Raw genomic sequence first — 16,248 nt, 5'->3', positions numbered from 1 at the left:
TCTCCCCAAACAAACAGGATTAGTAGAGATGAGCTGATAAAAACTCTCAGATAACACTTATCCTTCAGCAGCCTCTCATGGGTAAGTGCTGGCAACTAATGAGTCCCTCATCCTGACTGGCATAATAGGTTTTGTGGTTACTATTCTGCTCACCTGGATTTTTAATTTACTTAAGCTGGTGATGGATTCAAGCAGTAGTGAAACTGGACAAACTTGTGATATGCTTCCTATTGCTCTTGCTTTCTATTCTTTTATCCCTTTTCTTATGGGTAAAAGAGATGATTAATGCCAGAAAACAAAAAGAAATAGCAGTTTTAGTACCTGTGAGCTCTTCTCTCAGGCCAATTGATTTGGCAATTACCTTGTGCTACCGTATTTTGAGATTAAAAGGGGCAACAGTTTTCCAGTAAAGATTTATTTACCCCAAGATGGGGAAAAGTTTTGGCCACCTCAAAAACTGAACACAAGAAAGTCTTCCAGCCTTTAACATGGCATCGTGTGCCCCTGGCTCTTTCAGCCAGCCCCTCAGCTCTTCTTATGCAAGTGTTCTGCCATGGGACTTGGCTCATACAGCAAGTCAGCACAACTGAGCAATCATTTTAAATACCAGAGTGTAACAGCACTTAGATCATGAGAGTAGTATCAACTCTATACCATTATATAATGCAGCTACATTTAAAGGAATCAAAAGAAACTAAAATTGTTGAATATAACTTTTAAAACAAATGATTTCTCAGAAATAAACAAAAAACCACTATAACCAGAATGCTGCCTCCAGAGGGAAAGAAGTTCTTGCAACATAAAGCCTAAGCTCTTACCGGACTGGTCCCCAAGAGATGGGGTTTACAGAACAGAGACAGATAAACTAAGAGCAACCAATTTTGTTTCATGTCTGTTCTGTACTTGCTTTACTTCACGGCTTTCCAATAGTCTTGGTTGATCTTTATATATTTATGACTAACACGTGTACCATAGCAAGGAACAAAATATCATATTCTGAACTCTGTATCTGGGTTCTGGTGCTCCCTTCAACCCCTTTTCTACCTGTTAGCATTTCATCATTATTGTCCCTGATAGAGTCATACCTGTATATTTCACAACTACCTTTTATTTGTTCTATAGCTCCTCACCACCTAACAACCAGACACAGTTGCCTTGGATACAGGGTCACAGCTCAGAGCTGACAAAACCGCCGCAGATGGAAAACTTCTGCTGCATCCGCTGCTTTTACCCAACGAGTGAGAATACTACGAGGCAGTTCTTCCACCTGGCTTTACGTTTTCAGACTACAAATGAAAAACTTACTTTCCCTTTAATATCTTTGTCGGTCTGCTTTATTAAGATACCCCCCCTTTGGGCTCAAACAGTAAATTTTTTTAGAGCTTTTCCATTGCCAGAGACTTTAATATAGAAGTTGCTGTGCAATCACATTTGATCTTATTTAGATTACTATCTGGAATCATAGAATCATAGACTGGTTTGGGTTGGAAGGGACCTTAAAGATCATCTAGTTCCAACCCCCCTGCCATGGGCAGGGACACCTTCCACTAGACCAGGTTGCTCAAAGCCCCATCCAGCCTGGCCTTGAACGCTTCCAGGGATGGGGCATCCACAACCTCTCTGGGCAACCTGTTCCAGTGCCTCACCACCCTCACAGTAAAGAATTTCTTCCTAATATCTAATTTAAATCTACCCTTTTTCAGTTTAAAGCCATTACCCCTTGTCCTATCACTACATGCCCTTGCAAAAAGTCCCTCCCCATCTTTCCTGTAGGCCCCTTTAGGTACTGGAAGGCTGCTATAAGGTCTCCCTGGAGCCTTCTCTTCTCCAGGCTGGACAACCCCAACTCTCTCAGCCTGTCTCCATAGGAGAGGTGCTCCAGCCCCCGATCATCTTGGTGTGCCTCCTCTGGACCCGCTCCAACAGGTCCATGTCCTTCTTATGGTGGGGGCCCCAGAGCTGGACACAGTACTGCAGGTGGGGTCTCACCAGAGTGGAGTAGAGGGGAAGAATCACCTCCCTTGACCTTCTGGTTACGCGTCTTTTGATGCAGCCCAGGATACGGTTGGCTTTCTGGGCTGCAAATGCACATTGCCGGGTCATGTTGAGCTTCTCATCAACCAACACCCCCAAGTCCTCCTCAGGGCTGCTCTCAATCCATTCTCCGCCCACCCTGTATTTGTGCTTGGGATTGCCCTGACCCATGTGCAGGACCTTGCACTTGGTCTTGTTGAACTTCATGAGGTTCGCACGGGCCCACCTCTCAAGCCTGACAAGGTCCCTCTGGATGGCATCCCTTCCCTCCAGCGTGTTGACCACACCACACAGCTTGGTGTTGTCAGCAAACTTGCTGACGGTGCACTCCATCCCACTGCCCACGTCGCCGACAAAGATATTAAACAGCGCTCCTGAACAGCAGCGGTCTGTCCGCTAATGCACACTGGCTAATATGTGCATTAAGACACTTTTAAGTCAGATCCACGCTATGTCTGAAGACAGGAGATACACTGCAGTTTTTAGGGCTGGCTAACCTGTATCATACACAAGCTTGCAGTCCTTGGTGACCCATGTACTAGAGCAGATACCCCATGGAGAAAATACTGAGTGACTATGCAACTAAGGACTGACTCCCATAATCAATCAATCAATCTATCTATCTATCTATCTATCTATCTATCTATCTATGACTTTTTTTTCCCTAACTCCTATGACTGTTCAGTACATAAAAATGTGCATACATGCACCCAATCCCCCAGGGACTGTGGGAAAAGATGCCCAATCTATTCTGTGACCTGAAAGAGCACCATGATAAACTCGATGAATGTAGTTAAAAACCATCCAGGTGACCACTGTTGCTCCTTGTTACATCTCCCACCGCTGAATTATTAGTCAGGTGTTTGAGACAACTGCTACACAAAAGGAGCCACGCTGGCAGAACAGAGCCAGGAGATGATTAATTGAACATTAAGGAGTTTCAAGGAGCTGCAGGCAATTATTAAAGGCTTTCCACAGTACCAATTTTATTCTGTTTACACACAACCGTGATCAGGTTATTGGTTATCCAAAGCGCTGCTACACATAACATCAGTGAACACCAGAATCGATCACCCTCAGCATTTCTCTGCTGTCTGTGATTTAAACCACAGCCTAAAAGGTCATGGCCACATTTTCATTCCTCTTTAAAGTACACTGTTTTTTAAAAGAGCTAATAGAATTGTGAGCCTAAAATAGCCTAAGCTTCCTTGAAAAAAAAAAAGTTATTAAATTGGCAACCGTGACATTAAATAACTAAAAGGCAAAGCTAATAAATACTTGTTAAGTTACCAGGTACATGTGAAGGGTATAAAAAGAGGCTGAGACGTAACAATATTTTTCTGTAGCGGTGAACGACAAAGACAAACCTAAAATTATGCCCAACAGTGACTTGGGTGAGGACGAGAGACATGACCGGGCAGCAGCGCCTTTTGCCCAGGGCTGGGCGGTGGCGGGGCAGCTCCATCGGGGCAGGGATGCCAGGATACCCCAGCTCCTCTGGCAAGCTGTGATTTCTGCTCGTGGGCAAGGGGTTTGCACTCGTGGGCATCCCCGGAGAGCAGCAGGATGCCGTGAGGGGCTGCCCCGCGGGAATGGGGCAGGAGGTACCTGCAGCAGGGAGCGGTGTGATGGAGAGGGCTGCGGAGGTTACTGGAGGCACTGGTGGCTGTGATCCTGGGACTGAAGAGGGGACTTGGGTGCTCTGGAGAGGAAATTTTGGAGGGGAGAAGGTGGTGAAGGATGTCCTCTGCTAGGAAGGGGACAGGTCAGATGGTCAGGGGCTAAGAAGTTGCAAGGAAACCTCTGGCTTGTGAAATCCCCTAAAGATGGGAATACGAAGCCTGACCTAGGACACAGGGTACTTGCACGCGGAGGTGCTGCTGTGTGTGGCTGATACCTGGCCACGTCAGGAGGCCGGTGAGGAGGGGACCCATGCCCTACGGAAAAGGCATCCTGCGTGACAGAGCCGGAACAACGTATTTAGGGTGAAGGATATGCTGGACCTGAGAGGAGTAAGGGTGTTATCACCTTGACAGGGGTCTAAGGCATTGGGGTACCCCCTGAGATCCCCCAGGAAAGCCGAGAGGAATAACCTTCTCAAAAGCTGGCTGCTCATGTACGTTTACCTTCTCCTTGCAGCACGTCTCCTGAGTGTGTTTTTCTACGCTGACACCTTCTAGTTGAGCTTTCCAAGAAAGATCTTCAATTTCTAGTGAGTACTCAGCAGGCACATTTATCAGCTCAAGTGGCCTAACTTTTGTAAATCTGAGTGATAAATGACCTTAAAAAGAGAAACACTAGGGCTTCAGCTTCACCAACAGCAGCGGTAGTCTTGCTCTATTCATTTACCAGAAGTTGGCAAGCTTTTTTTCAGAGTTGTACTGCATGTTGCCCTTTCTGTGCACAGCGTGAGAAGAAAGTGCATACCAAAGACTAACCAAACAAGCCCACCGTTGCTCACTACTAAATGCCATTATCATAAAGACATAGCCCAATAAATACAGAAGGAGGCTAATCGTCTGGTCTGGCCAAGCTGCTTTGGCACAGAACCAAGCCGAGGAAGAAGCAGAAGTGTCTCTAAATCAGTTTTATGGTTCGCTTGCTGGGGCTGGCTGTTCCTTTATGCATGTTGTACAAGGAAACAGGGACTGACTTGTGCCAAGCCAGCAGCAGCTCTGGTGCGAGGTTTTGCTAAGCAGCCCCCCCGAAGAGGGAACACATGGGGAGGGTCATGGGCTTGAGGTTTGAAATCTTTGGCAAGCTTACGTTTGGGTTTTCTATTGCAACAGAATACAGTTTCTAATGAGGGACAGGGGCCCTCTCCTAGAAGGAGATGATGGAGAATGAAGCTCAGAGAAGGAGGAAAATCAGAAAAGTACAAATTCAAACTGAAGAGAGAAAAAGAAAGTCAGGACCTACAAGCTGGCATTATTCTTGCTGACTCTCGACTGTAAAGGGATGGGGGTGCCCTGTGGTGTGACGATCTTCCTTCTCTATTAACATATTGTTCATAAATAAACTTTCTTCCAGTGCCTCAGGTTTTATTGCTCTTATAAATAATATAATCTTCTTCTCTGCTAAACTCTTGGGGCCAGACTCTGGTTTACAGTCATAAAAATCAAGACTGAATCTATTTTCTTCATTTTATGCTACCTTTCTTGGGCAAATCTTAAGCAAGATGATACTAAACCCCCTCTTGTTTTGTCAGTTACTCTGCCCCTTGGCACAGCTGGAGTGCTCTAGTGGCTTGTTAAAACAGAAAGAATACAGGTTAGTGTTGGCTAAATTAGTGCTAAACCACCTCACAAAGGAAGACTTCCAGAAAAAGGGGATGAAAGTAGGATGCTCTTTCTTTTGGTTGCAGTCTGTCTCGTTGTGAATTGATCCAAGCTAGCCCAGAGCTGCTGCTTGTGGCTGCCTCCACACCTGATGACTGCAGGGACCCGTCTCTGGTTTTCTTTCCTTATCCTAACAGCTGGGGAAAACCATTTTGCTATAATATTTTCTGAAACAGTGGTGGTGTTAATAAGGGAAAAGTATAGCCCACATGCTCCTCAGTTGTTTAAGTTATATTACTGTGGAAAAACTCTTCCTTGCATTAGAGGCTAAAGGTCATCAAAATCTTGCGTTAACAGCTGTCGGGGCCGTATCAAACCCCAGCTCACATTCCAGGTTGTGTGCAGAATCATCTGCCTTGGCTCACCACACTACCAAACCTCAGCTGAAACACAGAGGTTTCTGCGACACTATCAGACAAAGGAAACATCCCTGCATTTAGAGTAATTATTTTCAAAAACCTGCAGAAAACAAAAGCATTGATAACCAAGAAATACACAAAGTCTGTCTCAATAAACACAGATATACATGAAGGTATAGCTCATGGACCCCAAAAGTGGCCAATTCCTTCTCTCTCTCGAGATGTGCCCAATATCTGAAGCCACACGCTGCCATCTCCTCTGACCTTCCTACAGTCTTCATGTAGCTGATGATATGATTCCAGGTGAACATTGTTTTAAAAGTTGATTTCTCTTGCAATATTAATTCTTCATCCTTTAAAGCTGCTTCCACTCTTATTTTCCTATGGTTTTTGTGTGGATAATTGTGTCTCTAAGCAACACCCTAACAGGAAAAAGCTTATTCTGCATCATTTCAAAGGGACTGTTTCAAACATTAGCATTCACACCTGCTTTTGCCGTTTATTGAAACTTGCAGTTGCATTTCAGATGCCTGAGTAGACCCAAGGTTGTGCAAAATTTTTTTACTGAACTGCAAGGAAAAAAGAATAATGGCATCCAAATGTTATATTCTTGAGACATTATGAGCTTCAAAAGAATACTTGCATGTGTACTGCCACTCCAGTGCCAGTACATCTCACAATACTTCTCCTTTCAGGCTAACAAATAGTATTATCTGAATTCCACAAGCAATCTTGGGTGTATGTCATATTTCCCCACATGAGAAGTCTGATAAAACAAGGTGTCACTCCTGGGCTTTCTAAGCCTTACAGATGGAAAAGGCTGTCAAATGGTTAAATCACCGGCTTATCTTTTGAGTGGGTTAAACAACAGACTTGCAGCATGTTTTTCTTCTGCCACTGGTGTTTGTGTAGGTAGGTATTTAGAGAACATCTATTTCTTGATAGCTGTTTCAGCTCTTCTGCTCTAAAAAGAGTTAGCCTATAAAGATGGACCTATAGGATAAAAAGACCCTAAACATACAAATGTATTTTCCACTGTTTGGTCAGTCTTTTTCCAAATCTCTGTACAAACTTCTACAGTTACAATTTAATGAAAAAGCTCTGATAAATCTACCTTGACTTCTTAATGGTTTAAATATGCCTTCATGGGTCCCTTATTTCAAAAAGTTCCAGCTGAAAGCAAAGCAGCAAATTCTGAAGTATCTTTTTGCTTGGGCAGCTGTTCTAATTCATTCACGAAGGCACAAAGACCTAATTTTAAGTAACTGTAGTACAAATACAGGGTGACAGGGCTGCTGACTAAGTTACTTCTCAATTTAAAATTTCTGCATTTAACTCTTCCTTCCTTAGTATGCATTTCCCTTGACTACTTTTAAATTTAATGATACTGAACAACTTTGCCACTTTATCAAGATCATTTTGAGCTTTTGATTTTATCTGAGATTTTCCTGGTCCTTGCAGCTCTGCCAGTAGCAGCTTTTGTAAATGGACAAATCATTTTATCAAACAGCTTCTTTCTGCCCCTCTCACTAAAATCACAATTTAGATTTAAGATCTTTATACCGCAGTCATTTCCAGCCCCAAAGGGCTTGAAGTAGACTTGACTCCATACACATTCAGCACAAATGACACTGTATTTTTTATCCTCAGAAGATAAATACATTGCTTGCACAATACTCAGTCTGAGCAAAGAGATGACAGAATATTCAATAATGAATAACCAAAACGATTTTATGTGGGCTTCTTTTTAATTGAAATTTACTGAATTAGTTTCTCACCCAGTTCTCACGTGGGCAGATTTCCCCTAGTTGCTGTTTCTGCCGTGATTAGATTTGCTTGCATAAGACTTGAGAATGAATGTGAACATTCAGTCCATCATTTCTAACGGGGAAGAAGCTGCAGTGGTACAAGCTCAGAAAGGTCAAAATTCCTTGAGGAATCACTGTGGGGCTACAACTGTTATCAAGGTATTACTGCTTTTTTCATCAATGAGTAAGGACACTTACTATGGGTTTTTAAACACGAGCAATAGCAGTGCCTCACTCATATAAGTAATCCCATACGTTAACATCAAACTGTTCAATGTCTTATTTTATTCCACTCCAAAGCTTTAATTACTTGAAAAGGCTGCTAATGCTTTGCCTCATCTAATGCAATTAGATTTAATTTTCATTCTACTTCTCATTTGATTCAAGAGAGACTCACTGAAACCTTCTGATGCCTATAGCCAGGTATACCACCCATTGCCATCAACAGACCCACTGAGCCCAGGGAGATGTACTACTTAACAGTAATGACAAGTGCTGGCCAACATCAGACCTACATTTGTTTTATAAACCTAGTGTGCCAATAAAATAAGCAAGGTGGGATTTCCTAAAGCTCTGTAGACAGGTCTACTATTGACTTCAGCAGAAGCAGGCTATTGGGGAGATATAAAATTAAACATATTTGATTTGTTTGGATTGCTATACAATTGCCCCTTAGATTATAATTCTGTTTGTTACTTAAGTGTTTCTATTGACAAAAGGTTTTGTTATCACTTCTAAGATTTATGGCGCTCAGGAGGACTTTCACGTTTCAAATATTCACCAGCATGAACCCTAATCTTTGTCCTTACCCATCTTCTCTCAAAATGCACTCAGATATGCACTTGGTGCTGACACACTATGAAAACTGTCTCTTTTCATAAAGGTAAGCAAGGCTTATATGCATCATGGGTACAGGCTATGTTTCCAATAATATCAAGCTGTCTTCATACTAAAAATTGCAGATGAAATGTTCCAAGTTGGTTTTCTGTTGCTCTAAACCTGATGCTACTACGGCAAGAGGTGAAATTCTCATTGACTTCAACAGCTGCGAAGAGAAGGTAATACTGCATTCATTAAAATAAATGACATTGTATTTTCCAGCACACCACCAGGAATGGATATTGTTACGTGAAGTTAATTGCCAACAGATCTATCCTATAATTGTCTTCCTCTTCTCCCCACGATGAAGAGCAATTAAAGTTCACATAAAAGCAAGACGGTGTGCTTGCAAAGATGATCGATCAGTAAAAGCGAGAAAAAATGATGAAGTGTGTATGATCTGTGTCAAACGGAAGACAACCGGAGAAGGAAGAAATAGTTAGACTGAAAAAACAAATAAGGGCCAGTAGCAGGATCAACACGAGGGAAGAGGGACAGGTGTGAAGAGGAACAGAAAGAAACTGTAAAGCTTTACTTTTTACTCCTTTGGTAGTTATTAACTTGAAAGACTGCAAAGACATCAAACAAATATTTAAAATTTAATCAAGCACACAAAACATCGGTAGAGCAGGGCATGCTAATTGGGAGGAAGGCAGCAGAAGCTGGAGAAATTAAGAGTGCCTGGGAAAGGCAGGTGACCATGGAGCGTTAGAAAAGCTGTAAGAGAAGGAAAGGGGGAATATCCCCAGGAGAGCAAAGGGGGAGAGCAGAGGCTAGGGACTGGCCAGGCGCCATGGGAACACAGCCCGCAGGGTTTCAGGCAGGATTTGGATTTACGAGCCTGCAGAAAACAGGGCAGCTGATAAGCCCAGTAAATTACGATCCCTCACTGCTATTACAGGTGCGATAACAGATTTACGGGGAGGATGCTTAGTAATACAGACGGACTGGCTGGAGCCACGCGTGTCACCTCTGCGGATGGAGAGCTGTCAAAGTGGTAATTTGGCCCGCCAACGTTTGGTTTGCAATCACATCTCCAGGCTCTTCTAAATGCACAGGGAACCGAAACACAGGTTATTTGCTGCCCAGCAGGACTATCACTGAAGGCCAGACTGAACGTCGTGCTAAGCGGGAGGTACGTACCCACTAAGGAGACCTTGCTCCTTCAACCACCCGAGCGAGAGGGACCCTATCTCACGTGATGCTGGGCAAATTCTTTATTCCCTGATGTTACAGACGGGCTTTGTTTTTTGGGTGACTGCTCTGAGATGCTGTGGTGCTTGACGTTCAGTTTGGAGAGCCCAGGTTTCAGTGCGCCAGCTAAGCACCCCAAACTCTACAGCCACACCAAAAAGAAGTGCGATTTGGTTGTCCTCGACTTAACTTCTCTGGCCGTAAAACAACAATTAGATCTCCATTGTACTGATGTTAGTGTTTTGAAACATTCGGTTTCATAGCTAGGGTTTAATATTTAAGAAACCTCTGAAACTCTTAAGATTAACTAATCTGAGCTGATGTGCTCTGTAGAAATCTCTCAGTTTAGATGACTGAAGCACATCAATAGCTTCATTTTCTGGGTCTGTCATAACCCTACAGGGACAGGTAAACCCTAAGCAGTACTGAAACTGATTAAAAGAATATTTTCAGAAAACTTTTTCTCTTTTAAAAAGGGCTGTATTTAAAGTACTGGGGTTTCTCCCTCCCGCCTTCTAGAATAAAAACCCAACAAATTTAGGATCAAGATTATTTCATCGCAACCCTTCAGCAGGGACACCTCAAGTCACCCGTGTAATTGCATGGATGTACTCCAAGTAGAGCTTCCTATTGCTGCTCTCCACTACAGGAAGGGAAGCTGTGATTTAGATTACTTTTCTGCTCGGAGCACCCAACCTAAGCCCATACATTTAGGAAATGCCTATCAGTGGTACCCAAAGAAGTTAATACTCCCGTGCAGCTACGGCAAGTAGAAAACATTGCTATGGTGCCAGGTCTTCACCTGAGGAAGATGACTCTAGGATGACTTCTCTCCACAGAAATATGCTGACCGTTGACCTGCTGACCTCTGAGCCTCTTGCTCTCTGTTCTTTGTCAAGACTACCCAAGTGAGAAAATAACTTTCGGAAATCCACCGGCACATTGATCCAAACATCACATGCGCCTAAGGAATTGGATCTGGCCGCAGCAGACCAAGCTGAAACACGCTCCCATGCTGCCTGCAGACCGCATATAGGATGGCAAAGACAAATAACCTGACACTGCAGCTTAATAATACTGCTTGCTCCTCCAACTGCTTTCTCGTTTGGGTTTTGTTTGGTTATTTTTTAACTTCAAGAAGGTCAGCTCTGGAGGCAACTGCTCCCTCCTAATTTGAACCCTCTGCAAAAGCTGCCTGCACAAGCCTCAGAGAACTGCAGAGCCCTAAAAAAGCGTAACACTGATGCTGATCAGGTGCACACTCTGGTGTGACTGTCGCCTTTCGGTTTGCGTTGGCCGTATGGACAGTGGAATTGCATTCACGGAGAGCAGAGAGCCAGAACCGTCCCCAGCTGCAGCTCAAATTCAAATTCAGCTCAAAAATTTTCCCCTTAAAGCCTTCAGACCACCTTGGTTATTTGTGGAATTTCTTGCCAAATTACCATGTGAAGTGCTTGCTCTCAGGCAGGCTCGCTCCCTGGCTCCTAGCCCAACATCTGACCATGCACTTGCCGAGCTGTCCAACAGTCTTTAGCACATCACTTCCATTGAATTACGGCTTTCAGCACACCTGGACCTCCAGATTTTCTCAAAAGACTATGACACAGAGCCAGAGGGTATTTTAGAAGTGAGTGGTTATGGTACCTAGGTTGTGGAGCACCCACAGAAATGATGTGCTGGGTATGGTGGGTCCCTACGGAGGACCCAGGGAGAAGAAGGTCTAACCCAGCCAACATCCCAAGCAAGGAGAGAGCAGCTGCCAGGAGCTGGTTAGTTAGCTGGTAGAAAATACCAAATATTATGTCTCTCATTACGTGGCCTTTCTTCATGCAGTTTCAAAGCCCTACGTCTCATCTCACCGCCTTATCTCTTTGAGATAACCCATCCCTTTGGGTGGAGCTGTCAGTCCACACAAATACTGAGTCATTTAACAGGATACCTCGCGGATAAGGAAAAGATGAACAGTCCTGCTCACACCTATAGACTGTGCCCTAAACACCTGTAACCCTCGCACAGCTGTACAGAGGGAAGATCTTTGCACCTCTTCTTCCCAGCAGCCCTTCTCGAGCACCTGTAACCCCGACATGTTCCCTCCCAAAGCAATGCACCTGCAGTAAAGGTGCTTTTTAAAAATATTATGTTGAAAAAATCACTTTTACATATTGCAGTACTTCTTTTGACCTTGTTTTTTATGGTATGGATTTCGATAAAGCAATTGTATCACTTGATTTTTGAAACATGTACTTACACGTAAGAAGCTTAAAATCCAAATTTAGTAAGTGGATGTCTCAACATGTCTTACTAGATAGGCACCTAATGTTTATTCTAACATTTAAGGGAGGAAAAAAATCTGGTTACAGAGTCTAGACTCATGGACTGAGTCAGAAATCCAGAGCTTCAGGCATCCCAGAGTTGCCTGATGCACTAGGCAGAATCAATCTGTGCTACTAGAATATGGGGAAAGCTATGATGGATTATGCTGTACTCTGCAACATTTTAGCAGGAAGAAAACTGGTCTGAGTGATGCTTTGCTTTCAGTCTTTAACAAAGTGCTGGGAACTATTTGTGATTTTCATTTGGGGAAGGAAGGAAAAAACTCGACTGAAAAACAAAGTCTACTGCCAGTTAGACCAATGAATCAAGAATAAATTTCACCTAGCTGCTCTTTAAAGAAATCAGAACAATAATAATAGTAATTGCCTACAAAAGAATACCTTTTGGAGTGCAAAATAATGACTGAATAAATGATGTAGACTGACAGCAAGCGATCAGAAATTAGACTGAAGAATTTTCTTATATAGCTCTGAAAATCGAGATGTGGCTAATGAAAAATGGACTCAACATTTCATTATGCAACCACAAACAATGCAATAATAAAAAAACGAATGCCCAGAGTGCTATCGAGGGGGTGTTGTAAGCCACTCGCTTTGTGGGCTATTCAGGAAAACGCTTTAAGATTAGACTTAACATTTCATTTTAACTCTCTCTCCCATTTCTTAAAGACCCCACTAACATGTTTCTCACCCAGAGGGTTTGATTACGTCCCTGTGTAATTAGGGAAGCTGCAGAACTGCAGCCAGGGAAGTACAGGACACAAAGCACCTCACGCAGGCTTGCTGCTCGGCTCTGCAGAAGCCCTGCTCGAGGAGGGTGGACGGAGCAGTTCTCTCCAAGCCCCACTGTGCCTAACCCTTGTGTGCACAGAAGGATGAAGAGTTGGAGTCTCCCTCCCTCTGTTCAGCCTACACAAACCCCAGAAAAACTTGCAGCCCTGTCCCTGGGTGACTGTATTTCGATGCCTACCTACGAAGGATTTAGTAGTTTTATTAAAACCAGTGAGAGCACAGTGAGGACTTGAAAAGACCCAGCGAGTTTTCTGTAAGTTGGAATCCTCTACAGAGAAAAGGCTGAGTAACCTGTGGGTGATTTACCCTTGACAGACATGGCATCTACGTGCTGTTTGTTAAGCAGTAAGAAAGCTTTCCGATGCGTCACTAGGAGAGGAGCGTGTTTTGCTGGAGTAATAAAGTTGCTTTGACACATGTAACTGATGAAGTTGTTGAGGAAGGCGAGCTGTTTTGACTCTAGATGTCTGGTAGTTCTTGGCGAGGTGGAGTCAAGGCAGCATTCTCCTCGTCAATTAAGTGTGACACGAAGGCAAGGGAAATTGCTCTGAACCAGGATAATATGGTATGGGAGCTGACAGTGGAATCAAAGGTACTCCAGGTACATAAAGGAGCTGACTGGAAGGGAACAAAGGGACCATGAAGGAACGGCTCTGGAACTGCTCCCCCAGGCGACACGTTGACACCTACCATTTGGGCACGGCGGCTCTGCCATGGCCTTCGTCGTGCCCCAAGGCACAACTCGGCTTCGCTTCGAGCCACCTTCTCCTGCATCTCCTCCTTCTCCTGCATCTCCTCGCTCAGAGCAAAACCTTGCTCCGCAGCAGGCTCGTTGAACTCACGCAAAGTAGTGGAAGTAATCCAGGAGTAAGTACTAGCAGGTAGGATGCCAAGCGAAGGTACTACTCAGGGGAACGCTTGGCAGAATCCGGCCTTTGCTGCAGCTGGGGAAAAACACTCTTCAGCCTCCATCTCGCATGTGAGAGACGTAGACATTATTGGCTATAAAAAGAGATTGGTGCCTCGGTTGCGCTACAGGAGTATGTGAAACAGAATTCTGGGTTCAGCCGTTTACACCTGTCAAGATTGCCAAAAAAACCCTGCTGAGTTTCTCATTCCCTCCTCCCAGGTACAAATGACTGCAGACAGGGCAATGAAGTGGAGATGCAAACAAACGCTTGCAAATGAAGGGGAAACATTTTACATTTCAACAACCACAGAGAGGAAAAGCCAGGGCTGGCGGAGGAGTGAATGGATCTGCGTTTACACGTCACCTGAAGATTTCTCTGTTCGCTACAGCAGGTGTAAGGAAAGAGTGGGTTTGTTAATATACCGACTTTTTTTGTCCATCCATTCAGGTCTGTTGTAATGAACCCTTAAAAATATATGCTTTTGTGATGAAGAAGGCCTAACGCTTAATTAAAATGGTGTTTTAATGACTGGGCTATTGAATGTACTTGAAAAGGGAAAGTTAACTGAATTATTCAATGCAAAAAGTAACAATACTTGACAACATTGCTGTAGTCACCATCACGACTCTATTATACAGATTAGTCACTATTGATAAAACATTTTCTGAACCTAATGAATGTAAGTGCAATAACAAGCTGTTTCTTCCTCTCTAATAAAGGGAAAGCATGACACTTATGCTCAGAAGCCCCAAGACAACTGGCTTGTTACAAAACTTAAAAACTGGCAGAGAGAGAAAATCCGTAAAGATCTTGTTTCCCCAGGGACAGGGCTTCCCAAGCTATACTCCGAGAGCAGCAGATAGCCACAGCTTTACTTCAAGCCAATCTCCCACACGGCAGTTCTTAATGGTATTTGTAGAGTAAAAAAATTTCGAGTAAAAAAAGTAAGAAATAGTAATTTTAGAGTACAGAAAAAAAAAAAATTCCACCCCCCTAAACTCACCATTTGCTCATAAAGCGCTGCTCTTCCTAAACACCTACCAGATAGCGAGTAACCGCAGTCAGCGGCAGCCAGCGATGTACCGAGAATGTGTATTTCGGCACGGCTAGAAGACATACGGCTTCGTGGAGCTTCTGCCTTTATTCCCACACGCACCTTAACTTTGCCAGCAGTTAAAACCAGCACCGAGTGCAGCGGTCGGGCACCGCCAAAGCCTGGGCTATTGGTCCAGCATCTTCGGTAGCCCGGTGCCTATTCAGCCCCCCCCCCCCCCCGCCCCGCGCCGCCTCTCCCGGTTACGAGCCGTTCGACCACCGGGGAGCGGGCAGGGCTGATGATGCGATCAGCCCCGCTCCCTCCTTCGGGCCGGTTGAAGCCCAACCGTGCAACCTCTCAACCGGCGACAAAACTTTGCTAGGGAGGGACGGGGCTCCCGCAGCGGCCGGCCCCGGGGCACCGGCTGCCGCGACGGGTCAGCGGGTCTGCGGCCCCAGCGGCAACCGGAGCGGGGCCCAGCGCCGGTCCCCGGCTCCGTGCGCCGGGGCGGGCGGTGAAGGGACACAGGGACCCGGACACCCCTATTCCCCCCCACCCCGCGGCTGCAAGAGCCCCGGTTGCCGTAGCAACGCGCCGGCGGCTCTCCCCAAACTTTGGTCGCTATAACGACCGCCCCGCGGCCGCAGCATCCCCCCCCCGCGGCCCCGGCCCCGGTCCCGGGGGCGGCCGGGCCGTGGCTCACCTATGGTGGAGACGACGGTGCCCACGAAGTAGAAGGCGCCGGGGAAGTCCCAGCGGGGCCGCAGGGCGTCGACGCGGATGCCCGCGGCCATGGCCGCCTCGTAGCTCCGCAGGAAGGCGCGCAGCTCCGGCAGGCTGATGTTGAAGATGCGGCTGAAGTTGTGGAGGGTCCGGTTCCAGCGGAGCTGCGCCGCCGCCTCCGACGGGCTCTCGAGGGCCGAGAAGACGGTAGCGCCGGCGCTGAGGTACGCCGCGATGAGGGCGGCCAGCAGCAGGAACCGCCCGTTGTCCTCGTTGAGGGGAGCCAGGCGCCGCCGGCGGCAGGAGCCCGCCGCCCCCCGCGGGGGCATCATCCGGGGCGCGGCGCGGCGGGGGGCGCGGGCATGCGGCGCGGCGCGGAGCCCGGGGCGGCGGCGGCGACGACGACGGCGGCGGCGGTTTCTTCGCTGCAGGGGCCGCGGCTCTGACTCATCCCCCGGCGGGGCTGCCCGCCCGGCTGGCGGCGGTGGCGGCGGCACCCCGGGGCCGCCGGCCTCGCCCGCCCGCCCTCAGCCCGACGCCCCGCGCCCCCGGGGCCGTGGGCTGCTGCGGCCCCGGCCGGCTCGCTCTGGCCATGCGGGGCGGCGGCGGCGGCGGCGGCGGCCCCGCCGCGGGGGAAACCGCCGCGGGGAGGCGGAGGCTCCGCTCGGCGCCCGGTCGACGGCGGGCGGAGGGCGGGAGCGTGCGGCGCGGCCCCCCGGGGAACCGCATCCCCGGCGGGAAGGCTCCCCCCGCGGCCCCCAAGCTGCTGCTGCCGCCGCCGCCGCCCGCCCTCCCGCCGGGTCCGGGGCGCCGGTGCTGCTGCCGCGCCCCCGGGGTGCCG

At 46.8% G+C, this 16,248-nt stretch overlaps 1 protein-coding gene across 4 annotated transcripts in view; it reads right to left on the bottom strand.

The window, feature by feature from the left end:
• KCNK12 (potassium two pore domain channel subfamily K member 12) overlaps positions 1 to 15,934 on the bottom strand; it is a 30,144-nt gene extending 14,210 nt beyond the window's left edge. For 3 of the 4 annotated variants that reach the window (XR_005933875.1, XR_005933876.1, XR_005933877.1), the window contains exon 1: positions 15,388 to 15,779. Coding sequence is in view for 1 of the 4 variants with exons in the window: in XM_041128548.1 (XP_040984482.1) it covers positions 15,388 to 15,739 (352 nt within the window). In the remaining 3 variants the exon portion in view is untranslated. Of the gene's footprint in view, positions 1 to 15,387 lie in introns of all 4 variants that reach the window. The other variant, XM_041128548.1, reaches the window with a different exon arrangement.
• Between the last annotated feature and the right edge of the window lie 314 nt (positions 15,935 to 16,248).

Source organism: Aquila chrysaetos, chromosome 13 (genome assembly GCF_900496995.4).
Source record: "Aquila chrysaetos chrysaetos chromosome 13, bAquChr1.4, whole genome shotgun sequence".
In the NCBI taxonomy this organism is placed as follows: Eukaryota; Metazoa; Chordata; class Aves; order Accipitriformes; family Accipitridae; genus Aquila; species Aquila chrysaetos.
This window is presented reverse-complemented; position numbering and strand designations above follow the sequence as displayed.